The 26739-nt window shown below is 38.8% G+C and overlaps 2 protein-coding genes and 1 long non-coding RNA gene across 3 annotated transcripts in view; all 3 read left to right on the forward strand.

Moving 5' to 3' along the window:
- The window catches only part of LOC127624250 (uncharacterized), a 38445-nt gene extending 36757 nt beyond the window's left edge, over positions 1-1688 (forward strand). The window contains exon 23 of the mRNA XM_052098989.1: positions 433-1688. Within this exon, the coding sequence (XP_051954949.1) occupies positions 433-665 (233 nt within the window). The 3' untranslated portion in view covers positions 666-1688. The remainder of the gene's footprint in view (positions 1-432) is intronic.
- A 16412-nt stretch (positions 1689-18100) lies between these two features.
- LOC127624256 (uncharacterized) lies at positions 18101-18403 on the forward strand. The gene is made up of 3 exons (XR_007968136.1): positions 18101-18160; positions 18245-18295; positions 18388-18403. It is a non-coding gene; the product is annotated as an uncharacterized LOC127624256 (long non-coding RNA).
- Positions 18404-18545: 142 nt separating this feature from the next.
- Positions 18546-24062, forward strand: LOC127623570 (uncharacterized). Its single transcript, XM_052097958.1, has 8 exons — positions 18546-18627; positions 18720-18737; positions 18823-18891; positions 19286-19342; positions 19686-19903; positions 19990-20149; positions 20383-20492; positions 23931-24062. The coding sequence occupies exons 1-8, from the start codon at positions 18546-18548 to the stop codon at positions 23967-23969; spliced, it is 753 nt and encodes a 250-aa protein (XP_051953918.1). The 3' UTR covers positions 23970-24062.
- Positions 24063-26739: the final 2677 nt, after the last annotated feature.

Here is a 26739-nt window from a genome sequence, read left to right on the forward strand (position 1 = left end):
TTAGAGGACTCGTATGAGAACCCCTGTGGCTTTTTAACAATTGAACATGTGAAAAACATAATCGCAGTTCAAATCGCAATCACAATATTTTTCAAAATGAGTAATTTTCCAAATCGTGCGGCCCTAATAGTTTTTTATTTATATAATAGTAAATATTGCATTAACTGAATTGTTGCTACATACTGTTTTTAAATATCAAGAACACAATTTCATTTAAAATAATTTTATGAAGCAAATTCATGAATTGTCATTGTTCTGGAAGAAAATCTAGTCCCTGACATGTGAACTAAGGTTAATAGTGCAGTGATGTACACATTCTTCAGGTGAACAGATGTTACTGTATCATGCCCTGCTGAAACGCTGTATTGTCCAATCAGCATGCAGGACGGGAAGATGCGTTTTCTAACACTGATTCCTCTGTGATTGCTGTAGGTGGGAACACGCTGTTGTCTGGACTCCCAGAGCGACTGCAGAAGGAGATGAGAAACATGGTTCCTGCAAACCTGACGGAGTGTGTGAGAGTGACGAGCCCGAGCGACCGAGACTTCTCCGTGTGGTGTGGAGGAGCTGTGATGGCCAACCTGCCCGCCTTCTCCAGCACCTGGATCAGCACAGAGGAGTATGAGGAGTTCGGCCCGCAGATTGTGTTCAGGAAGTGCTTCTGAGCTCAAAGCTCTAAATGCTTTCCTCAGGACTGATTTTGATGCCGTTTTAATCAGGTTTGCCTTTTGCAATTCAGTCTTTTGAAAAAGGCTTTTTAAAAGTTTTTATTTGTTGCACTTATTACCTGGTGTGTTTTGATGTTGTCTGCATCACAGTCAGGTTTCCAAGAGAAAATGCGCTTTTTTCTTTTTTTTAACAAGCTCTTAATGGTAACATTGGTTGTATCGGTCACGTTATTTAATTATAATATAATCATTCCATCATGTCTAATATATATTTTTATATGTCTGTCTGCGTATATAAATTTATAAGCTGTAAGTGTAACCTTTTCAGTGTTTGTGGGCGCGTGTCTGACCTCCGTTAGGTAATTTTGTATTTTCATTGAAACGTGAATGCATTGATGGTATTTCACACTTAATGTGCCACATAATCATCTGTACAATGTTTCATGTAGAATCAGACTCGAAATGGTTATGAGCGTTTATCTTGCAAGGGATCCTTTTCTCCTACATGTGTGCAATTTCTTGTCATTTAGTTTTTTGTGGGTTTTTCCTTGCATCTTTTGTTTTGATTTGGCTGAGCAGAATAATTTTTCTACTTGTGAGTGCCACATTTCACTTCATCTCCCTTGTTTTTGTTTTTGCTACACCTGGGTTTGGCTTTTTTTACTTTTAATCTGAGGAAATGGTTTTGAAATACATACAAATGGATGACACTGATCCCTCTCTTGATGTAAATCTCACAGACCCCTGCAGTACTTGTGAATTCACCTTAATTTGTGTTTTTCTTTCTTTTGAATGTACGCCGGTGCTTATGTCCACAATGTATGAATGCACCAACTGTAAGGATGTGGGGGTTTAGTCTTGTGTACATGTTTATTAGCTGAAGTTCAGGACATAAGATTAAAATCCTGTTATGTGTTGCTCAACATAAGTGCATTAATGCACCAAGATCCCAAGCACAATCTATCATCAGCATCTGTTAGACCTGGTAATGTCCTAACCTTTTTACAATAAATATTAATTCTAAACAAAAGCTTTCTTGTTCATGCATTTATTAAATGTGTTGATGGGGAAAGATGCCACTTTCAGAACTGTGTGTTTGAATAATTGCCCCATTCAGATTAGAGGTTTGCATAATAATGCACAAAATTGAAAATCATCCACTTGGTAAGATGACCCCTAACGTAAGTCTCCAAGCTTTCATTTGTTTACAGAATGTATAAAAGGCATCTGATATTTAGCATCTCTGGAAAAAAGTTGATTACTTAATGCCTTATTAAAATTAAAGTGGTTGATTTAAGTACAATTATTTTAAAATAAATAGTTTAAAAGATGAATTCCCCTGACCGGAATATGGAATATACCCACCGTTGGAGAATTGAAAGCTTGAAGTACCAGCTCTTTTCAGCAGGGGGCAGTGAGTGAACCTCAGGCTTGCTTGTCACGAGCGACAGCACAAGATGACGATGCATTCTTTGCTTTCAAACAGCTGGGATGGTGTCGGCATGGTGAATCCCACAACATTAAAAGAACTTAAGGCAATGGAATGCCAGGAAAGCTGGGAAGAGGGCTGCACTCTTTCCCCTGAGGGTCACGGGACCGACGAAGCGCCGAGGGTACCACCTGGCAACTTGTTGCCACCAACAGCCGCAGTGCAAATGAGTGGATGCCAACAGATCCAAATCCACCCAACGTGCGGGCCTGGATGGCGAGCTGCATCACACGGGCTCCAGATCGAGAGGTAAAAATCAATGGCCAGCGAGTTAAAACCATGTTGGACACGGGAAGCTCCTTGAGCCTCATGCAACCCCACCTGTTGAAGTCGGAGAATCTAGGGCGTGCGCTAATCCATCACGTGTATACATGGTAACACAAGCTATGTTCTGGCACATGCAGTTAGTAAATCTCAATGAGGAAGGCTCATGCCGAAACGCGGAGGATAGCCGTTTTAACTTTAATTAAAAAGCATTTATCACATGGCTTAATGCTGCGTGCCATGGTTAACCAGGAATCTTAATGCGTTGACTGATCTTTCCAGCAGGTGATGTCAGAAGGTTCCTTCATGAGAGAACAGAGGGAAGATGAGAGATTGAGGAACTGCTGGGCACAGGTCAAATTAGTGGAAGTGTAACAACACTTATTTTCACTTTAGGCCAATAGGTTCGACCACAGAGGCATAAGTGACAGGACTGAATTGAAACTATTGTAGCGTTTATATTGATTATTCAATGGAAACAATGGTTTATTGACCAATGTAATTGTCTGGTACTCAATATGAAAAAGTAAAAGTTATCACTTGGTCACAGACAACCGTATGAATGTAACTATGGGTGCACCCTAATAACTATTAGGTAAATGCCCCATATCATACACACTTTTACAGTGTCGGAATACACAACATTATTTGTTAAGTTCAACATCAACAGTTCAAGTGTCAGTAATTCAATTATCAGTTCAAATTTCCAACAGTTTACACTTTCAAAGATGGCAGATGAGGAAAAATTTAATCTTTGCACAAAAATTTTTGACAATTTCTCAATCGGGAAAAACAATTATTTGTCAGATTCGGATGAAAAATGTGGATCCTTTCCAAAAGTGGTGAATAATCGGATTATTCGAAGTCAAATCACTCCCAGGAATAGTCTAGGATGTAGGATTTCAGTTTTTGACTAGGGTTCAACATCTCAGTGGGTGGCTCGCCATTTCATATCTTAACACAGAATAGTGTTGTGGGAGGTAAGGGATCAAAACCTGACCTACATATACAGTAAACACTTTTATAGGTTACATGTATCCAGACTCAAATTAATCTAATTAGAGTTATACACAACGTACATGAAACATTTACAATGCATACACTGTTAACAACAACTTGAACATAGTAAAACAATTACTGAATATGTAACTCAGCAACCCATTCAAATAGTTACACTCCTATAATGGTAACATTGGCTCAGCTTCAGCCTGTTGATTAGCCATGATGAGAGAATCTGTCATCGGTAGCAATTTAACATCAATAACTTATACACATCATCAATGTTAACAATTATGTCACTTAAATGCAGAAATCCTTCTACACTCAATATCGCCCATAATCATCATCTTTCAGTCAATACACTAAATGCATATCATAATGTATTACTACAGATTATACATCAAAATTGCTTAACTCACCAAATCTAAGGCAATTAAGAAATTATTTGTATTTGTCTTCTCTAGTAGATTTATCAAAAGTTGTACAGTGTGTCGATCTAATTACAACATTATCGTTTTTGGAAGTTAGTCAAAACGGCGCCTCCCTTACAGCAACTAAGGCGAGACTTTCGGTTTTGTTTGGATAATTCTTCCAAAGTCAATCAATTTACTAAAAGTAATAATTCCTCTTAACAATTTATAATCTGTACATTTTATCTGTTTAAATTATACATAAATTCCTTTATAAGATTAATAAGAGAATCATGAAATATATTCTGCAATATATTTATAGGGTTACATCCTACCCCCTTGAAGGTAAGCAAGTCTCTTTGCATTCATCCCCTAACCTGAGCCTACAAGTTGCCTTTATATGGACATTTGTGATGGCACTGCTGTTAAGTCAGAAAGGGTCATTGAACTATCAACTACTTCAGTCAGGGATTGAAACAACAATTGAATGACCGAGGTAAGAGGATTTTCTTTTTTTTCAAAATGGCGAACGCTGGCGCATCTTGGCTGCCGCTGCCTATTTTTCTTTTAAATTTTTCAAACTTTTCTTTTAATATCTTGTTGATCAGTTTGTGCAGATTAAGTTCGGATATAAGCTGAACTCATGGTGAACTTTAAGCTTCCACTGTGGATTATTCTTTCAATTATGGTCTCTACCTTCACAACCCAGAAAACACTGAAGTACTCACCTAATGAGTTGTGCCGACAGCGAGCCTCGGTGCAAACAAAACTGCCGAGAAGTCTCAAATTCCATCGAGACATTCTCCTTCGGCGACCAAAATACATCCACCGTGGCTCTCGGCGAAATTACTGCACTTCCGATGAGGAACAGGCCGGGTCTATCAATTCATTTTGGACTGCTGGGCTACGAGCTTGGAAGAAGAAAGGTTCCGATCGGCGTGATAGTGTGTTAATTCCACTGGCAAAATTCGTCGAGGGATCGTGCAACACTTTCCACAAGTTTGCCTTCTACAATGTCCGTTCCATCACCAACAAAGGCCTTCTGATCAGTGACCTTATTATTGACCAAAACTTGGATTGTTTGGGTCTGGTTGAAACTTGGCAACAACAGAACGATTTTTTCCATTTAAATTCTGCTACTCCACCTGGATTTGGTTATCTGTCAAAACCTCGAACTTCCGGGAAAGGGGGTGGTCTTGCGTTGATCTACCGCGAGTCTGTTAAGGTGGAATTACTTAATTTACCAGAACAGCCCTCATTTGAGATGTTGGCCGTGAAACTTCACGGCCACACGCCCACTGTTATTGGTGTGCTGTATAGGCCACCTAAGCCGTCAAAGTATTTTAACCATGAACTTTCAACTATTTTAACAATAATAAATGAAATGTCTCCCCACATCATTTTGATGGGGGATTTTAATATCCACTTTGATCACACTGAAAATGTATCTACAAGGGATTTTAAAGCAACACTGGACTGTTTTGGGATGACCCAATATATTGGATTCTCAACTCATTCAAAGGGACATACACTTGATTTAGTTTGTTGTGCAGGCATTACTCCATCTAATATTCACTCGTCTGAATTGCCGGTTTCTGATCACAAGGTTGTCTTGTTCAACGCTACATTGACACTTAGAAAATTAAAAGTGAATAGAATAATGTCATACCGTAACATTAGACATATAAAGAATGAAGATTTCATGGAATTAATTACCTCATACCCAAGCCCTGCTGCCACTTCTGTGCCCTCGGTCTTAGTAGGCTACTACAATGACTGCTTATCTACAGCACTTAATGCATTAGCCCCAATAAAAACTAGGTCTGTTTCCTTTGCCCATACTGCTCCATGGTACACACCAGAGCTACGTCAGCTCAAGGCTAAAGGGCGACGTCTCGAGAGGCTCAGCAACAGGACAGGACTTACAGTTCACAAACAAATGTATACTGAACATATTCTCCACTATAAAGATATGCTGAATACAGCTAAGAATATCTACTACGCGAATAGTATCAGTGCGGGTGAAGGGAAAACAAGGAAACTTTTCTCAACAGTGAAAAGGTTACTGAAACCTCCGGATTCAAATATCAATAACCTCTCTGGTGATTACTGCTCTGCTTTTCTTAAATTTTTTGACTCAAAAATCTCAAAAATCCATCAGCAACTGGCCGTGGCGAATATCACACCGGCTGCATTGCCAGCAGCATTTGTGATAAATTTAGCCCCACCTGCTGTTTTTAGTAACTTCAGTCTTCCAACTGAGGAGTCTATTTTTGAGCTCATCACTAAATCAAATTCTTCGACATGCCACCTGGACCCCATCCCCACCTCCCTTGTGAAGACCTGTTTACCTGCCTTAGCACCACTGATAACCTCAATTATCAAATCATCTTTGTCAACTGGCATAGTCCCTGCATCACTAAAAGCTGCGATAGTTAGACCCACATTGAAAAAACCAGGACTGGACTGTAATAATCTTAATAATTATCGTCCTATATCAAACCTGCCCTTCATCTCCAAAATACACGAGAGCGGTTGCAATCCAACTCCAGACTTACCTTCATGAGAATAATCTTCTGGAACAATTTCAATCTGGGTTTCGTTCACGTCACAGTACCGAGACAGCCCTTGTCAAGATCACTAATGATCTTCTCCATGCAGCTGATGCTGGCCTACTATCCATTCTTATTCTCCTAGACCTCAGTGCCGCCTTCGACACAATATCCCACCAACTGTTGCTTGAGCGGCTTGAAAGTATAGGAGTTTGTGGTACTGCCCTTAAGTGGTTTGCGCACTACCTGACAGCCCGGACATATTGTGTCAAAATTGAAGATCATCAGTCAGAGAGCTCAGTACTCCAACATGGAGTTCCACAGGGGTCAGTATTGGGGCCACTTTTGTTTATCATCTATCTTCTTCCATTAGGAAATATTTTCAGACATCATGGCATTCACTTTCACTCATATGCAGATGACACACAGCTTTATGTATCTACTAAGCCCACTGCCACACTTTCTCTAAACACCCTCAATACCTGTATCCACGATATCCAGGCATGGATGACTACAAATTATCTACAACTTAATAATAAAAAACTGAGCTATTGCTCATTGGCACTCCAACCACACTCTTAAAATCCAACCTCTCATTAGTTTCCATCGGGGAGGATGTCATACCAGTTTCAAAACAGGTAAAGAGCCTTGGAGTTATTTTGGACAGTACCCTTTCATTTTCCAACCACATCAATAATGTCTGTCGGACAGCTTATTTTCACCTCAGAAACATCTCCAGACTGCGTCCCTCACTTTCGCAACACTCTACTGAAGTTCTTGTCAATACCTTGGTGACATCTCGGATCGACTATTGTAATGCGATCCTGCAAGGAATCCCCAATAAATTACTTCACCGGCTCCAACTTCTCAAACTCAGCTGCACGCATTATTACCCGTACCAAATCTACTGATCGTGTCACACCCCTGTTGATTCAACTGCACTGGCTCCCCATATCACAACGAATCAACTTTAAAGTCTTGTTAATGACATTCAAGGCACTGCACAACCTCGCCCCCTTGTATATCACAGAACTACTTCAGATTTACATACCCACGCGCCCACTCCGTTCATCATCAGCAGGATTATTGGTAACCCCAGACATCAGACTGTCCACAATGGGAGCAAGGGCCTTCTCCCATGCGGCACCAAAACTCTGGAATTCTTTTCCCCATCATATCCGTGCCATAGACTCCATTTCGCAGTTCAAAACCACTCTCAAAACTCATCTTTTCAAGTCAGCTTATAAACTTTAAGAACCTCCACTCTTCCTCCATCAGCATTAGCCTGTTGGATGTTTTCTTTTTTTAATTTATTTTATTATAATTTTCGTTCTTTTAATAGCTAATATTATTTTTTTATATATATTTCAATTTTTTGTTGTAAGGTGACCTTGGGTGGTTTAAATGTATTATTATTATTATTATTATTTTATTATTACCCAATTGTGGATAATTACATTTCTTTGGGGGGGTTTGATGTTCTGACAGACCGTCTTAACATTGGCTCCATGTTTCTGTCTCAGATTCCATATTTTCATTACTTTTTTGTTTTTCTTTCACTTCCTGATTTCCAAGTTTAGTGGATCATCAAGCAGTAATTTCTCTCCTGGAACATCTCCGTCAGAATAATTATCTCTTCATTCATCAGACTTGGTAGGTTTATTCATTTCTGTCAATGCTTCAGGATTATTCTCGGGTGAGCAAAACTCTGATTCTGCTGGATCACGGACGGAATATCGTAAGTCAGTTCTTACATTTGATCTGGCTTCTTTTGCATTGATAAAGACTCTACCAAAGCAACAGGTGCATCACATCCTTGCTGAATAAGGTGCTTCTCGCAGACAGCTTGGACAACAGCATGGTCTACCATTGAACATTCGCTTTCACCGTTTGATTTGTTCCTGTTCTTTCTGTGACACAATGTCATTCACTAGTTCACCATGGGGGCGTCTAGATAACACGTTGGCATCCTGATCCTGTTTCCCGGACTGATATGTCATGTTGAAAGAGAATGATGCCAAAGCAGATCTTGCCCATCTGTAACTGATTGCATCAACCTTTGCTGGCGACTTTATTATGTAAGTAAGAGGATAACTATCAGTTACAACAGTAAAGTCATTACCATACAAGTAGTCTGAGAATTTCTCTGTAACTGCCCATTTAAGTGCCTGAAATTCTAAGTTATGGGCTGGGTATTTGGATTCACTCCGAGAAAGACCCCGGCTGGTGAAAGCTATAACTCTCTCCGTTCTGCTCCTGATATAATGGCGCACCAAGACCTATAGTGCTTGCATCTGTATGAAGAATGTATGGTAGGTTTGGATTGGGGAAACCAAGCACATGGGCACTAGTGAGTTTGGAGATAATGGTGTTGAATGCTACTTCACAATCTAGTGTCGATTGACAACCAAATGTATCTTTTGGATTGAAATCATTCCCAATCCCAAAATGTCTTTGCTTTCTGATTCAGTGGGGCATATCAGACTGTTGGATCATTCAGAGGTTTCATTATCTTAGTGTAGTCCTTTATGAACTGTCGATAGTAATCTGAGAATCCAAGGAATGACCTCAATACCTTCAGGTTTCTTGGTTTTGGCCAGGTTTTAAGGGCATTTATCTTGTCAGGATCAGTCTCAACTCCTTGCTCTGAAATTATGTGAACTAAATACCGGATTGAGGTCTGAAAGAACTTTTCTGGAGAGAGTTTTAATCCATATTCCCTCAGTCTTGCCAACACTTTCAGGAGATGCTCCTCGTGCTCCTCAAGGAGTTTGCGAGAACACTCAAGTCGTCAATGAATACCAGTACTTCAGTAAGTTGCAGATCTCCCAAGTATTTCTCTTTTATGCGTTGGAATGTACTTGGAGCATTGGTAATTCCCTGCAGCATCCTATTAAACTCTAAGAAATCTAATGGGCAAGAGAAAGTGGTCTTATGCTTGTCGGACTCTTCCACCTCAGTCTGGTAATAACCAGATTTCAAGTCCAGAACTGAGAACCACCAGTTAAATCTGAAAAGGACTCTTCAGGTCCCTTACGACTCGGTACACTTGACATTGTGTAGTTACGCATATGGGGAGTGCCTTCATACACAACCTATTTGAAGCCTCTCTACAATAACGGCAATATTCTAATATTGCTATGGTGTTTGAGCCCTGCCTGTTTTGGCGCGAAACTGACCGCTATATAAATAAGTGGATTATCCAAGTGGATAAGACACCATTCCCTCTGAAATTCTTCCTTCAAGACCGCAATCATCTCGTCTCGAAGCCTTCTACCCTTTGCTGTTGAAGATTCTCCGCTCCCCTGCTGTGCTCCGCTGACAGGGAGATGCTTTGCGTCCTTGCAAGCGTGGTCGAAGAACTCAACCTCGAGTGGTCTCCCCCAGAGCAACCTGTGCTGTCTCGCCTTGATGAGTGGTTCTTGCAGTCCGATCCGCGTCCCGCAGATCTGCCCTGTTTTTCCCTGAAGTGCATAGCGAATTATCTAAGTACTGGCACGCTTCTCAGCATGCATGCGTGACACAGTTCTCATTAACATGGACCACGGGGAAAAGAAAGTCTATGCCAAACTACCCCCTATGGAGGAGGCGGTAGCGGCACATCTCTGCCCTACGAGTAACAGGGCAGGTAAATCACGCCCCATACTTCATTCTAAGCTATGTAGACGGATGTCCACACTGGAGGGAAAAGCCTACTTGGCGGCAGGACAAGCTGGATCAGCACTCCATGCAATGGCATTGCTCCAGGTATTCCAAGCTCCTCGGACAAATGGACAAGCAAGGCTTTGATCTGGAGACTTTCAAAGTCAGTGCAGGCAATCAGCAAGTTCATGGACAACCTGGTCGTTCTGGAGCGGCATATATAGCTGACCCTCACGGAGATGAGTGACGGAGAAAAAACATCTCTTTTGAATGCTCCAGTGTCTCCAGCCGGCCTCTTTGGCGGCGCAGTGATTAAGTTTGCTGAGCGTTACGTCACGACTCCGCAGCAATCACTAGCTATAAGACACTTTATGCCCAAAGGGAGCATAGCGCAGATGGCTCGCCCCCATTCTGTCTTAAGCCAGCGCCTGGCTAAAAGACCCATGCCTGCTAACTCAGCGCAGCACTTGCCCCTGCCGAGCCACCGGCATACTATACAAAAAATACAATACAAAAATGCAATAAATACAGCACTTGTTGCAAATGCACGAGATGCTCATATATTCTCACAAAGTGCCCTTTTCCTCTTCAAAGCACACACATTATATGCGCAACTGCTTCCCTGTGGTGAGCGACACATATCATATGGTGACCAAACCAAATTGCCCTCTGTCCCATTATGCGGATGCGTGGCGAGCCCTAATGGGCATTTCGGAATGTGTGCAAAAAATGATCGAACATGGTTATACGATCCAATTTGCATGCCGGTCACCCCGTTTCAACTGTGTTTTGTCCAAAGACGAGCCCAAAATGATTACGCAGAAACGGATCTTATCGCATGTACGCCCACATGATTGGTTTGCGTCGATAGATCTGAAGGATGCGTACTTTCATATCCAAATTGTACAACACTACAGGATGTTTTTGAGATTCACGTTCGAGGGAACAGTGTATCAATTCAAAGCCCTGCCCTTCAGACTGTCTCTGTCTCCTCGCAGATTCACGAAGTGCATCGATGTAGTTCTCGCCCCTCTGAGACTGAGCGGCATACGCATCTTGAACTACCTTGACGATTGGCTGTTACTGTCGCAATCAGAGGCTCTGTTATGCCAGCACAGAGACTTACTGCTTCAGCATCTAAATAATGTAATCTAGGCAAAGAGCATGCTCTGCAGACAGAGTGCATCAGGCGTTTCCTCAGGTATGCCTGATGCACTCTGTCATATGCAAAGTCCGAGAGGACAAGGAAAAAGTTTTATTAGTTGCACCAAAATGGTCCAACCAGCCATGGTTTCTGGAAATGGAGATGCTGTAAAGCTCACCATGGGAAATACCACTGAGGAGGGATCTCCTCTCGCAGGCACAAGGCACAATCTGGCATCCCCAGCCCCAGCTGTGGAACCTGCATGTGTGGCCCCTGAACGGGGCACACTACACATGCCAGAACTGATGCGTTCAGTCATGAACACCATTTTACAAGCCAGAGCACCGTCCACAAGATGCCTCTACCCAGCAAACAGGGGACATCCCCCGGACGTTGTGAACGTCTACTTAGGTCCGCATTTGGTCCGGTTCATAACGTTCGCTGGGGGACGTTCCGAGGACGTCCGCATTTGGTCCGGTTTATAACGTTCGCTGGGGGACGTTCCGTGGACGTCCGCATTTGGTCCGGTTTATAACGTTCGCGGGGGGACGTTCCGTGGACGTCCGCATTTGGTCCGGTTTATAACGTTCGCGGGGGGACGTTCCGTGGACGTCCGCAGTTGGTCCGGTTTATAACGTTCGCTGGAGGGCATTCCAAGGACGCCCAATTACGTAGTAATGTTTTTTTTTTTTTTTTTGCATTTTGACATTACTATGGTTTTAATGCATTAAACCATAGTAATATAAGGAAAAACATGTCTATTTGTGGAAATGGTTTTACCAATGAAAAAAAATAAGTTATATATAACAAATCATGTTTCTTAAGAATGGTTTAGAAACTACTCAATATTCTGTAAAACATGGCCTGTTGATCCTTTACTGATTGTATTACAATGATCCAACTAAACCTGATTTCACTATTTAAAATTAATAAAAAGATATGATACAATGCAATTGTTTTCATTAAATAATTTCCACCACCATTACTATATGACTTAATTAGGGTCAATTTAATGTGTTGCATAATCTAAATCACAATGCACACAAAATCAGGCAATAGTGCACCACCATTGTGCAGTTATAGATTAACTGATTAAAACAATGACAATAAAAATTAAGAACAATGTTAATGTGTTTTTTTAATTCAGAATCTTTGCAAATTTCCATCAATGAAGTACTATAAAATAAATAATTGTTGCATATCCACACAAACACATTCAATCAAGAAAAAACAAACTTGAATGTACAACTATAGCCCAAATAGAAAACGTTTATTATTGCTAAGGGTTCAAAATGTAAGCAAAGCGAATGAAAACAGAAATGCAGAATGACAGGTCCTGAATCAGATGCAAGCAATGACTTCCAAACAGCAAGTGCAGGAGAGGCTGACCAAAAAGGATGGGAACAAGTCCAATGCTGAAATTGCTGGAAAAGAAAAATGAAAAAGATACAGGTAAGACATGCATCCTCATGTAAACTTCGGCAATTTCACATTCTACACCCATCATTTCAATTAACAAACTGTTGGTCAGGCTGCAAAGTAAGGTATTTTTTGTCCCAAAATAAAAATTATAATATGAATAACAGTTTCATGCATAATGGATGGGTGGAAATACATGATTCTCATTTAAAAAAAAAAATCTGAATAATCTGAGAGCCCAAATATATATATATATATATATATATATATATATAAAAAAACAGGAATACAAGCTTGATAAAAAATAAATAAATGTGACTGTTCATTTGAAACATTTTGTAAAAGGTATAAACTACAAAAAGAATATTGTCACTACAGACAAAAATTGTTCTGCGTACTTCAAAAAATATTTCAACACTTTTCTGTGATGTCAAACACGAAAAATACTGCTCTAAAAGTATCCTTAAAGAACAGTTGACCAAATAATGAATTACTGCTCATTGCAGGTGAAAAAGACGTACAGTAAAATTTATTAAAAATGCATTAAAGTATATTTGTATTGTACTAAAAACATACTCAAGTACATTTTAATAGTACGTCTTTTTCACCTGGCCACATTGGTCTGACCTGCATTGTGTGAATACAAATAATTTCAGAATAGTATCTCAGATCTGTATAGGTCCAAAGTGAACAGATTTTACAATGGAACAATCTATATTTATGTATGATTTAGCACCATATCAGCAGCAATGGGTGTATATATATACCCATTATACTGGGACGGGCTGGGACGATACGCCTATCTCCCTATTTGATACTATTACGATGCCGATACAATATGTATTGCGTTTTTTTTTTTTTAAGAATTGCGATTCTCCAAGACTGTATAAGATAAGTAACATTTACAAAAACAATTCATCACAACTTTCTGACTTATTTCAGAAGCATCATACAGTACTACATTCTCTTGAATAAATAATTCAATAACAAAAACATTTTTCTCTTGTACCACAATCCTCCATTATTATTACAATAGTCATCTGTGCGTTTACAAAAAGGTTGAGTCTGGAATAAAAAGCAACAAACTTCCCTTTAATAGGGAAAGAAGAAGAAGAAAAAAAAAGAAAAAAAAAACACTAGCACTGATGAATTGTCACAATTAAAATTCAGCCAAACCAAAAGCTATGTCCTGACCTATAGCTTTGACTAAGAGAGGGGATAAAATACATTTGAATACACAAATTTGAATGCACCTCGCGAGAGATACTTATAACTGACATAACGGAATTAATGTTTGTTGGTGAAAGACAGTGGATAGACGCTCGCTCCTATTGATTTTCGTATTTTTTTCATAAATTGCGTGTATTTTGTAGTTAATTGTTAGATAAGTTAGTTGATTCGTTAAGATTTCATCATAGGTTAAGTTATAGTTATCATATATAGTGTTTATATTAGTTATAGTGTACAGTTTGATAATTAGGTAGTTTTCGTAGCTTAATTGATGTTAGTTAAGTTGTGTGTATATATATGCTGTTCATACGTGTTTGTGAATAGGATTAGTTAGTTTATACAAGGTTTATAGCTATAAGTTATTATTTGTTTGATTTTTCATATCGTATTCGCGTTCATATCATAGGTAACGTTACATTAGTTATCATATTTTAGTGGATTTTAGCTTTCATAGTACGTCGCAGGTCCATTACACCACTTTCTTCGCGAAACCAGTGGACAAAGTTACATTTGAGGTAAGTAACTTACGTGTATTAATATATTAACCGTACATACATATAAGATACGCTGCGTGAAGTGCGCGAGATACAGTTACAGCTAGCACGAGCGACGTGCACAAGATCATGCATCCTTAGCTAGAGACGAATAACTTTAATCTGTCAAAAGATTAACGTTATTGTATAGAAGAAAAACAAAGTTACTGTAGTCACGATTAAACACATTTTAACGTTCAAATTAGGCAAAAAATTTTACCCGCAGTCTTCCAGCGACTCGTCTGCCTGCCGTGACGTGTGCATATCATAGGCGGATATGGCCCTACAACTTCCTGTTCATCACATGGGTTTACTGGCGGGCAGCACACTAAATGCATGCCGCCACCTATTGTACTGGAGCTTAATTAAAATTAGAGTTATTTCCATCTTGTAAACTGTTTTACAGTCTATGGTGCAAACACACTGAAAAGTAATGATTCAAGTGGACCTTAAAAACAATAACCACTGCAAGTAGCTTTTGGGCCAGATCAGAATAATAATTCACCTCCCGTGTTTGTAGAAAGACGTGGATTCATGAACTTATTCCTAAGGTCACAGCTGTAGACTGTGCAGACCATTGATTTAGTCTGAATTTATGTATAAATAATGCATATCTTTTTGGAATTATCTTTAAATCTGTATAGCTTACATTATACATTAAAATTAATTACATTTAAATGTATAGTTAAATATAACTTTTAAACATTGAAAAATCAAACTATGAACAATTTACAAATTGTTTACCTGAGAACAAAACCATGTGTTATGACTAAGTTTTTTATGCCATAAGTCACAAAAAATAACAATTAAATTTGATATAAACAATATTAAGTATTATGATGTTAAAAACAGCCAACAGTGTGGCTACATCTTTTAATTTATCTTGTTTGAAATAGTTATGTATATATATATATATATATATATATATATATATGTGTGTGTGTGTGTGTGTGTGTGTGTGTGTGTGTGTGTGTGTGTGTGTATTTATTTAATTGTTTATTTCTGTTTTCTCAGCCTTTGTACTTCTGGCCAGTATGTCCTCCAAAAAGGTAAGTTCAGTACCAATCAAGTTATATGGCTGATAGTTTAAGGGAAAAACAGATTAAATCTGGAAATGTACTGATAAACGTAATTTATTGAATTATTGGCAGAGACACCAGTACAGTAGATGGATGACATCAATAGAGCGTAAGAGGCAGTACAATAAAATCTGGGCTAGAGTGTCAAGGGCACAAAAGGCAGCAGCCAACAAGGAAACGATCAGTGCAATTGAGACGGCCAGCACTGCTGATAGTGACAGTCACAACCAGCTCTTTGATGAGGAAAATTTTAGCATGTTTATAGATCCAGCCCTGTCAAGTTCTGATAGCGAACAAGATACAACTACTCTCAAGGAAGAACTTTCAAAATGGGCACGCAAGTTTCAAGTTAAACATAATGCTGTGGATGCTCTCTTAAACGTCCTCAAAATACATGGGCATGCAGAACTCCCCTATACTGCAAGGACACTCTTTGCAAATGAGAAGCATTATGAACTTACTACCAAAGATGCTGTTGAGAGTGTACAGTTCAATGTGGCAGAGCAGATATCCTGCAGCTGTGACAGACCATCTGCAGTCACTGGACCTCTCCTTAAATGTTGATGGGCTACCATTATTTAAAAGCTCAAACTTGTCCCTCTGGCCAGTTCTTTGTTCCATTAATTTGTCACCAGCATGTATTTTCCCCCTCTGCCTCACCACTGCTGCATCCAAACCTAAAACACAAGACTTTATTAGTGACACAGTTCAGGAATTGGCAGAACTAATGCAGAATGGTCTGACCTGGGAAGGCAAACATTTAAACATCCAACTGAGATCGCTACCTGCGATGCTCCTGCCAAAGCCATGGTCAAGTGTGTCAAGCAGTACTCGGGCTACTATGGGTGCGACAGATGCACCCAGAAGGGATCCTGGGATGGTCGGATGACGTATCCAGATGTTGACAATCTGACCTTGAGGACAGACCAATCATTCAGGGAGTGTTGGCAACCAGAACACCATCACGAGGAGAAGATTTCGCCTTTCTCTGTCCTCCCAATCGACATGATCAAATCATTCCCCATCGATTACATGCACCAGAGCTGCCTTGGGGTCATGAAAAAGTTGCTGCTATTGTGGACAAGAGGTAGATCCGAGTACCGCATGTCATCAGGGGACGTGGCCCGTGTAAGCAATAGGCTGGTGACACTGAAGAAAACAATTCCTGACTGCCCCAGAAACAAGTGACTGCCCCAGAAAGCCAAGGGGGTTGCAAGAAATTGAGCGTTGGAAAGCAACCGAATTCAGACAGTTTGCATTATACACAGGGAAGATAGTTCTGAAGGGAGCACTACAAGGACAACTGTACGAACACTTCTTGTGTTTTAGCACTGCTCTGTGCATCTTAGTGAGTCCAGAACTTACAAAGGCACAAGGGCCTTATGCCAGCCAACTACTGCAATACTTTGTGGAGAAAGGACGGGAGATATATGGAGAGACATTTTTAGTGTACAACGTCCATTCATTGCTGCACCTTTCAGAAGATGCTCAAAACTTTGGCTGCCTTGACAACTGCAGTGCGTTTAAATTTGAAAACTATCTACATCAGATGAAGAACATGGTCTGCTCTGGAAAAAATGTCTTAACTCAAGTAGCAAATCGTCTGGAGGAAACATCAAAGCTGAAGCAAGAAAACAAGGAAAAAGTGGTGTCATTGAAAAGCCCAAACGATGTGTTTGTTTTAAGCCCTGAAGAATGTTGTGAGGTGGTGTCAGAAGGGGTGGACAACACAATGTTATGCAGAGTGTTCACCAATTTACAGCCATATCTGATGACACCATGCGATTCCCGTCTTTATGGAGCGTATGTAGCTAGCATTAGGCACTCACAAATGCGTTGCCTTGACAGAAAGGCACTTGAGAGGAGGGCATTCATGTTGGAAGATCGTGGAATCAAAATTGTCGTGTCTATCCTTCATACTCTGTAGACTGTTGAAAGATGTACATAGTTATATATTAGTTTCATTTAAAGACACAGAGCATTACAACCAAATCATCAAATATGTCACAAGACTCAAGCCTTTCTGTAGAAGAACATTTTAACTACAAAAATGAAATGAGAATGTCTAGAACTTAAGAAAACAAGGAGGATCAAAATGGAACAAATGGATCTGATACAAAACAGCCATTATCATAATTTATTCATGAGGTTAGAGCATGTCCTATGGATCAATTCATAACTAATTATAAAAATTTCAACAAATTATATTTTAACTTTTCTGTTTAATACAGGATTATTTATGCTTATGTTGTGCTTCATTTTATTGAGCACAATGAAGTTGAGGTGGCTCCATCCAGCTGGTTGGAGTTAAATAATGAGGTAAGACGAAGTCCATATATATAAACATAAATGTTAAATGTTAAACAGGTTTATTGTAAATGTGCAAATGAAAACAAATACATCTATGTCTGAAAGGTATTGTATTGCTACTGGCCTCACGTGAACGCTGGTATTATGGTAAAAAAATGTGCGATCCCAGACAAGAAGCTATGGTCAAAACATCAAGTCAGAATATTTTCTGACACAGGTAAAGTATGCAAAATAATACCTTACAAACTTTTTAATCAAGACAAAAAAATAGCAAATATTTCTATAATAAGTTATGCTGCTTTGTGAGCAGATAATTATGATCTCGCAAGATTTCGGGCAAGAAAGGCCCAAGAAACGTCGCATGTTGAGGACTCTGATGAGAATAGGGGGAGAAAAGTCATTCCCCCTAGACGATTTAGAGGTATTTAGATATGGTATAATACATAGGTTAAAGATCTTCCCTAATTTATTATGAAAGGTAATTTTTAAAATTTGTTTTTTGCAGAGGAAGAAGTCTTGCCCAGCCAGCCCAGATGGGCAAAACAGGCTCAAAGCTGTAAGCATATAAACTATAACTGAAATGAGAATGATTATGAAAAGCCAAAATTTGTGTTCTCTATTAATATTTAATTAAATTTTGTTTTGCAGTTCATGAGAATGGTGGGTCGTCTCAAGGTGAATTCATTGTGGTGTGCTCATACCAAAAAAAAAAAGGGTTTTAAATATCAGTGAGGATTTTTAAAAGGAGAATTTATTTAACTATATAACCTAATTCTTTATTTTCATTATTCCATTTGGCCTGGAAGATGACATTACCAGCTCACAAGCAAAGAAAAAGAAAACAAAATCAAAAAAACAGATCAACATTAGCAGAAACTACACTTGAGTGTAAGTAGAAAATTAATGTCACTTAAAATATATATATGAAGAGATGTTAATATTGCCTAGATGATTGCTGTCACTGTTTTTTTTTTTTTCAGCTGTTGAGACTGATGAAGGTAAGACCACTGTTATTTAGTTTGTATAGGTTTAAACAATGTTATGTCTTTTTCACTCAGTTCTTTTTTTTTATTTTTACCTTAGATGAGGAGCTGCAGCCAAAAAGAAAAAAACAAAAACAATCTCATTTGATGTTGCCCAATGCTCCTTCCTGTGAGTACATTTTGAGTTTTAATTTTTCAGTAACTGAGTAATTATAGAAAGAAGTTTAAGGTTGGGACTTTTTTAAAACTAAATTAAATAAAACAGCAACACAACTCTTTACAACATTCATAATAATAAATGCTTCTTGAGCAGCAAATCAGCATATTAATGATTTCTGAAGGATCATGAAGACTATACTAATTCAGCTTTGCCATCACATAAATGTATTTAGTAATTAAACTGCATTTAGTAATTTACATTTACAGTACAAAAAATGTAGTAATAATTCACATTATAACGGTTTCGATTTTCACATTGATCAAATAAATGAAGCCTAGGTGAGCAGGATAACAGAAAACTTCTGCATTGTAACATTGAAACTTTTTGATTGATGTGGTTACAGTTCAATCTGCTTCAACACTCCAATCACAGTCCAGTTCTACAAGCCAGCAGATTCAAGGTACGAAGAAAGACTTTATACACATATATACAGATGACCTGGATAGATATGTACAAGCATTGTGATTCTAACAGTCATACTTTCTTTAATATGAATCAGCTCTGTTTAATCTGTCTTTTTGACATTTGCTATAATATATATATATATATATATATAATATTTTGAAGGGCATAGTCCTTTTTTTGTTGCATTGATTACAATAGTGTTATTTGAAGCATTTATTAAATAAATGTTAAAATTGATAGATTTTAATTATACTGTAATGCTGAATGGCTATAATTACTAAAATTGAGAAAAAAAATCAGAGAGAGAGAGAGACAATGTTTTCACAATGTTTTCACAGATATCTCTCAGCTATTTGATGGCTTGGAGAGGAGAATACTGCTGAAACTTGACCAAATCCATGCCGATATTAAAACAGCTATTGGACTGCAGTCTGTGAACCAGCAAAGCACCTCTGCCTTGGACCTATTCGAGGTGCTAGAGGAGCCTTGCAAGTCAGTGGAGGAATTGGAAGAGCTGTGCGAAAAGCTGAAAGCTGTTGAGTTTCGCAAGAAGATTGTATGTGCTGAAACAAATGCTGTTATGTTATGCTGCAATTTCTTGGCACTGTTCTTTGATAACTGATTGTTGTTGTTTGTACGTAGATTCGATATCTTTGTCTTCAGAGTGCAGGCAGTTTGGGGGATGGCATTAGAAGAATGCTAAAAAAAATCGGAGAGAATTCCCTTTGGGCTGAATACAGCTACAAAGGGAGAAAAGGAACACGGGCATTTCAGCAACTGCTGATCAATGATGCGATCATACGTAAGTTCAAAACATTACTCAAGAAATCCTGTCTCCAAGATTGCAAAAAGCGCAAGTTGAATGTGATAGATTCATTCTCTTTGATTGAAATATTCATTCAAACTTAGCATATAAATATATAAGTGGAAAATGATCTGTTATGAGAACATGATGGATTTTTAGTACTATCGAGAATAATACTTTCTACATGTGTCTGTGATCTAGTTATACTTACTGTGAACTATAACTTGAAGGTGCCTGCACTAAGGTGTATCTACACCACAAGACCCAGAGTGTGGAAGACATGATAGCCGTGACCCTTAAGCATGCTCCACATCGTGAGAAAGCAAAGAAAAATGTTCAGGTAAGAGGATTTTGTCCAAAAACTCACAATATAAGTAGGCTTACTTTTAAAAGAGTATTAACACTGGAGAGCACGTAGATGTGAATTTGAGAACTTGAACAATAAATATTCATACTTGTACGTGAACATTTACACTCACAGCTCCAATGTGAAAACCTGTCAAATTAAAATCTGAAGTTGAATGTTGAAATTTGCACTCGCAGACAAAAGACAAAAAAAAAACTATATTCTGAATTTGAAGCTGCAGACAAGTAGTCACAAATGTGAAAAATGCCATTCACAGAAATACAATGACAGTCACAAACTTGTAATATATATATTTGCCTTTAATCGCAGTACAACCTCAATTAGGCACTTCTCAAATCTGTCACTACAATTTCAAATTTCGCCCCTTGAATTTTGCACAAGTTGCAAAACTAACTTGTGCACTTGCAACTCAGTGGCGTTGAGAGAGAAAGGGAGACGCTCTGAGATGCTAACATGGCTTAATGCATTAGACTGATATATAAAGAAATAAATGATATTATCAAACTCAGTAAACACCATACTAATAATGCATTCTACAGAAAAGCAGATGAGCACAGAATATGACGAAAGAAAGCAAATTTGTGTTCAGCAAAAAAGAAAAGTTCAACTTTGGAGCGACTAACGGAAGCGACAGCCAATAGGCGGATCTTTTGTGACGTCATTGTTTATGTTTGTCGCGTTGCATCATGGGAATCGTGTGGCAGGAAACACCGCTAGATACCTGTAATTTGATTGTTTTGTTCTAACCTCTGCTTTTAGCACGATCACTGCTTTCTGTTTGGCAGAAAAGATCGGCCCAACTTTTCGAGAAACAAAATAATCATAGGCCTCCAGACTTTTGAAAGCCTTTAATCTTTCATGAGTTAAGGGTCCAGGGTTTTCTATTAAATAAGAATAAATGTCTCCTCAGCAGATTGGTGGCCAAGACACGGGCGAGTCGGACCAACGTTTTTTGTCATCCCAGATCTCATATGGGCTTTGAATAACTTCGATTTTGTCACCAATACAAATTTTGAGCTTCTCTCCAAACCTCCTCCGGTCTTCAGATGTTAAAGTGCTTATATATTGTGGATTTCGCCCGCTAACTCTCTTGAAAGTGCTCGTCGCGTCTTTACAGCCCGCCATACCGTTTGTTTTTTTGCCACACAACCACTCGCGCATGCGTACAAAGATGTCAACAAAGATCCTCCTATAGGAGAGACGACGGGAGAGCTCACGTGATCCTTCTCGCTCTCTCTCTCTCAGCTTCTGCAGTAACGGAAAGATGGATGAAAGGCTAATTCTTGCTGTTAGAAATTTTCCAGTGCTCTATGATATGTCTCTTCCCACGTACAAGGACATTTTTAAGAAAAATACTGCATGGAAAGGTGTATCTGAGATCGCGGGGATTTTGTGGACCCAGACAGACCGGCATTTGCATTTTCGCCGCAGATAAACAGCCGCTCTGGCAAACAGCACGACTTGTTTATCATTCATCTTTGATATAAAGCATTTTATGTACTGATTCCATTTATATTTAGTCTTTTCCCTCCAAAATGTTTGTTTTTAGTGGCAAGAAAAGAGATTCGCTGTCAACAGCAATGGAATGACATCCGTGAATGTCATTTATAAACGTTACTAGGCAACCAGTAGTGGGAACACCCACTAGCGAATTCACCGCCAGCCACTGGCGACCTGCAGCGATAAAGTCGCTGGCAGTGTGTACGCACCTTTAGAGATACATTCGTGGAGAAATAAAAACAAATGAGTGACACAGCACACAAAACTCACAGAAGAAATGCACTGAGGTAAAAATTCAAACGTTAGTTGTGTTATGTTAAACAATCATATGTTATAAATAAAACAACAAAGGGAGCTTTTTTGCTAAATATTAATATCACGATTGAAAATGTTACATTGAATTTATAGTTCATTAATCAAGTAGCGTAGTTAATATGTATTATTATGCTATTTACATTTTAGACACGAACAATATCAACTGTTTTTGTTCTATTTCGCCGACGAAAATAGTTACAACAGCAGCGCAGTTACTGAACGATTCAGCGTTTTGAAGGAATCTTTTGTATGAATGACTCAATTATGACTCACTAATTAAGACGGTCACTTGCCGCCACCTATTGGCGGTTTAGTTTCATGTTCAAGCATTGCATTTTTTTATTTGTATATTCAAACATTTATTTAAAACATCAATCTCATAACATTATTTATTGCAGTTGTAATTTTGCAGTGCGAATTATTTAATGTAATGGGTAACAGCCCTCTTATTATTATAACTGAATTTATTGATCAAATGTAACAATTTGACATGAAAGATGATACATACATTTAATAACGTAAAGTTGTCTTAATAAAAATAAATAACACACTGGGGTAAATATCACAAATATGAAGATTTAAGCGTGTCAAATCTGAAAATATTGCTTCAGAATAAATATATTTACACCACCAAATCCCCCACTCCCGTACATGGTACAGTACAGTAGGCTGCAGTACATACAATTATTTATTTTTATTGGTAGCCTACAATCCGTGCCGTGAGATGTTTTAAAAGGTGGTGGGGACAATATCAACCCTGGCAAAAGTTTATTTTACTAAAAACATACTCAAGTACATTTTTAATACATTTAGTATATGTCTACGTCTTTTTCACCTGCATGGGTGCTCCAAAAGTGTTTGAGCAAGATGATTCGGTGAATTGCCATGTGTCTAATCAAATATAATGTTTGCATATTTAAGCATGTCTTGCTACTTGACAAATATAGACCTGTTGTCATTTTTAATATGATATATGAAAAAATAAGTTAAAATTGTATGATCTTTAAGCATTTTTGAAGATGACTTATTTTCCAAACTAAATTATTGAGTGTGTATAGCCTATCATAGCCTAAAAAAGCGCGTAGGCTTTATACTAAAAAAAGGTGTGTATCGGCAAGTAAAAGGTCATTTATGTGTATAAAGAGCACGCAGAATGAATGCATGAATTTGTACTCAGTACCAGGAGACTTCCCGAATTCATACATCTCTATGATGTTGTGCTTGTGTCGTGTGTGTATGCAAACAGACAGTGGGTACGATGCGGTAACACTTTATTTTACAGTGTCCTTGTTACATGTAGCCTACTTACAATAGCATAATTATGCATAATTACATGCAACTAACCCTCAACCAAACCCTAATCCTACCCTAACTCTATAGTAAGTAGCCTACATGTATAATATTACTTAAATATATAATTACACTGTCAATGACACCGTAAAACAAAGTATAACCGCACAATGTGTCTTGAATAAAATCACTTCTAGCCTAGGGCACAATGATCCTCTGTAGCCCATTTAAAAATATTAAAATTATAGAAAACTAGCTGTATTTAAGATAAAACCTAAAGGTTTAAATTTTGTTACTTTGTTTTAGGTTCCAAGCTTACGGATGGAATCAGATGTGGAGGAGTAACGCGTTTCAACATGGAAACTTGGCAACTGGACACGCAAACACACACACACGCTTTTTTTTGTTTATGAAAATAAAAGTATTTTTTTGTCCTGATATTCGGAATTTGTGTGTTTTTCCTTGTTGTGTGTTTGTTCCTTGGTTGTTCAATTTTGTGTTATCAGACTAATGCTACACTATAAAAGGGTGTTAAGATGTTAAAAGGACGTCTAGTGAACGTTCCGTAAACGTCCCGAGAACGTCCCGCTAACGTCCCCCGCAACGTCCTGCGAACGTTTAAAGAACCCTACACGAAGACGTTCTGGGGACGTTTTTTTGTTAGCTGGGTATGCACTAAAATGGAAGGTGTTCACTGATCGGTGTCTTAGCATAGCAAGGATAGCAAGGACCCAGTAACCTACATGAAATTCTAATATTTCTTCAAGAGTGATTAGACGCAGGACTCCTCATGGCCCCCTGCAAGTGTATGTGGCAACTATATCTGCGTATCACGCACATGAAACCAGCACCTTTATAGAAAAGCATGATTTAATCATAAAGTTCCTTAAAGGAGCAAGACTATTAAACCCACCTCGGCCAGCTACAGTCCCGACTTGGGACTTAACTTTAGTCCTAAAAGCTCTCACTGGGCCCGCCCTTCTAGCCTTTGGCCTCTTGATTTGGGCATGCTCTCCATTAAGACCGCACTACTGCTGGCTCTGGCCTCAGTCAAACGAGTAGGTGACATGCATGCACTATCAGTCGATGGAGTTTGGCCCCGGACTTTCAAGAGCCACTGTCAAACCCAGGAAAGGCTATGTACCCAAGGTCCTGACCACACCCTTCAAAGCGCAGTTAGTTCATCTTCAGGCCTTCTTCCCCCCTTCATTTAATTCAGATGAGGAACAATCATTGCATTTGTTATGCCCTGTGCGGGCGCTACAAGCACACGTTGAGCATACTTGCCAGTTCAGACTGCCTGATCAGCTCTTTATATTCTATGGAGGATGCACAAAAGGAATGTCCGTCTCCAAGCAATTACTTTCTCACTGGATTGTCGATGCAATTACACTGGCTTATGAGTCACAGGGTCAGACTTGCCCAGTTGATGTTAAAGCACACTCAAGTAGAGGCATGGCCTCCTCATGGGCATAGACGAATGGTGTGTCCTTACAAGACATGTGTTTTGCAGCAGGATTGGTCCTCTCAAAACACATTCGCAAGGTTTTTCAACCTAGATGTAACGTCTCTTTCTTTACAAGTCCTCAGCAATTGCTGTTCATTGGCCGTGTGTGTATGTATGTGTGTGTGTGTGTGTGTGTGTGTATATATATATATATACACACATACACACACTTTATGCCCTTCCCTTTAAATACGGGGTCCCTATCATTTACACAACCGCCTGCATTCAGGCAGTTATAATTACCATAATGTCACAAGCACTTCATTATAAATAAACTCCCCTTCTGACTGTGTTCATAAGGAGTTAATTCATACTATACGACTGTACAGTAGTTCATATATTCATTATGAGTGCTCGCCTCCTGTGTGCGTGCTTTTTGCTTAAATCTGGTTTTATCACAGAGCTTGATGTGGTGTTTGAGGTTTGCCCAAAATCAAGATTATTTTGTGCAAACTCGTCAGGCATATTGTTCACTTTATTGGTGATTCTGTCTTTCCATTCTTGTGACATTGATGAATCAGCAAAGTCAAAACAAATAGCAGACCTTAAGCCAGGCTGATTAGAAGTTATATATTTCACATCACAATCCGGAGGGATGATGCTTTTAAAAGCATGTAATTCAGCCATGATAGAATGGGGTTGAAGTATCACATCATGATTCGATTCATGTTGTAGCTGAGCTGACCACTGCTGCAGTTGTGTGAATGGAACATGAACCACACAGAACATGATCCACCATAAACATCATCTATGAGTAAAGAAGTGAAGAAATGCTGCCAACTAGCATCTGAAGGCTGTAAAAGTTTAAAACATGTATACACAATTTCAACAAAGGTTTCTCACTAAAGTTTTAAAATCAATCAGACAAACAGTATACAAATACACGTACAAAGAGGAGTGTTACTAAAACAAGTCTGAGAAATGTATTTAAAATTCCGGGTTGTAGGGGATGATTGTTTGGCGTGTGGGCTTCACAGTGCTGTTTTCACGTGTTTCCATCAGTGAGCAAAGCCAGACTCGAACCATGACGCATTCAGACAGAATTGTCAGAGTAAATAATACTAACATTGGACTTTTATCATCTTTACTCAGTGTTCGCTCATCATGAACGCTTTGTTTCATCTGTTGTTTGGCAGTGTAATTAATAGTTGAAAATGAAGCCCGTTTTCTGTCTCTGCAGAAAACTAGAATAATATCATGGATGATTTTCAATATTTCAGCAGTTTCACGCGGTTCCAGTAGGATTGTGGAACAGTGAAGCGATCAAATGGTAGTACTTGAAGCTAATGCCATAATACTAACTGAAGACTAAATAGAAGTGTCATGGCACATGTCTAAAAATGATGGCACAATTTTTTATTATATTAGTAGGATGGTTTTGTGCTCTCAATCAGTTTTCAAATGGTTTATTTAAGAAAAACTAAAGCAGATAGTTCAAACTGATCGAAAACCTCAAGAATGCCATGATTATCAGAGGAAACACAAGCGAGAAGGTCACTCAAGCTCTTTAAGATGTGGTGAGTGAGTGAGGAACAGTCTCAGTCTGTCTGAACCTGTTTAAATGTTTATGATGTGTGAATGAAATATGAGCTGATGTGCTGCACATTT

Source organism: Xyrauchen texanus, chromosome 30, assembly GCF_025860055.1.
Source record: "Xyrauchen texanus isolate HMW12.3.18 chromosome 30, RBS_HiC_50CHRs, whole genome shotgun sequence".
Taxonomy (NCBI): Eukaryota; Metazoa; Chordata; class Actinopteri; order Cypriniformes; family Catostomidae; genus Xyrauchen; species Xyrauchen texanus.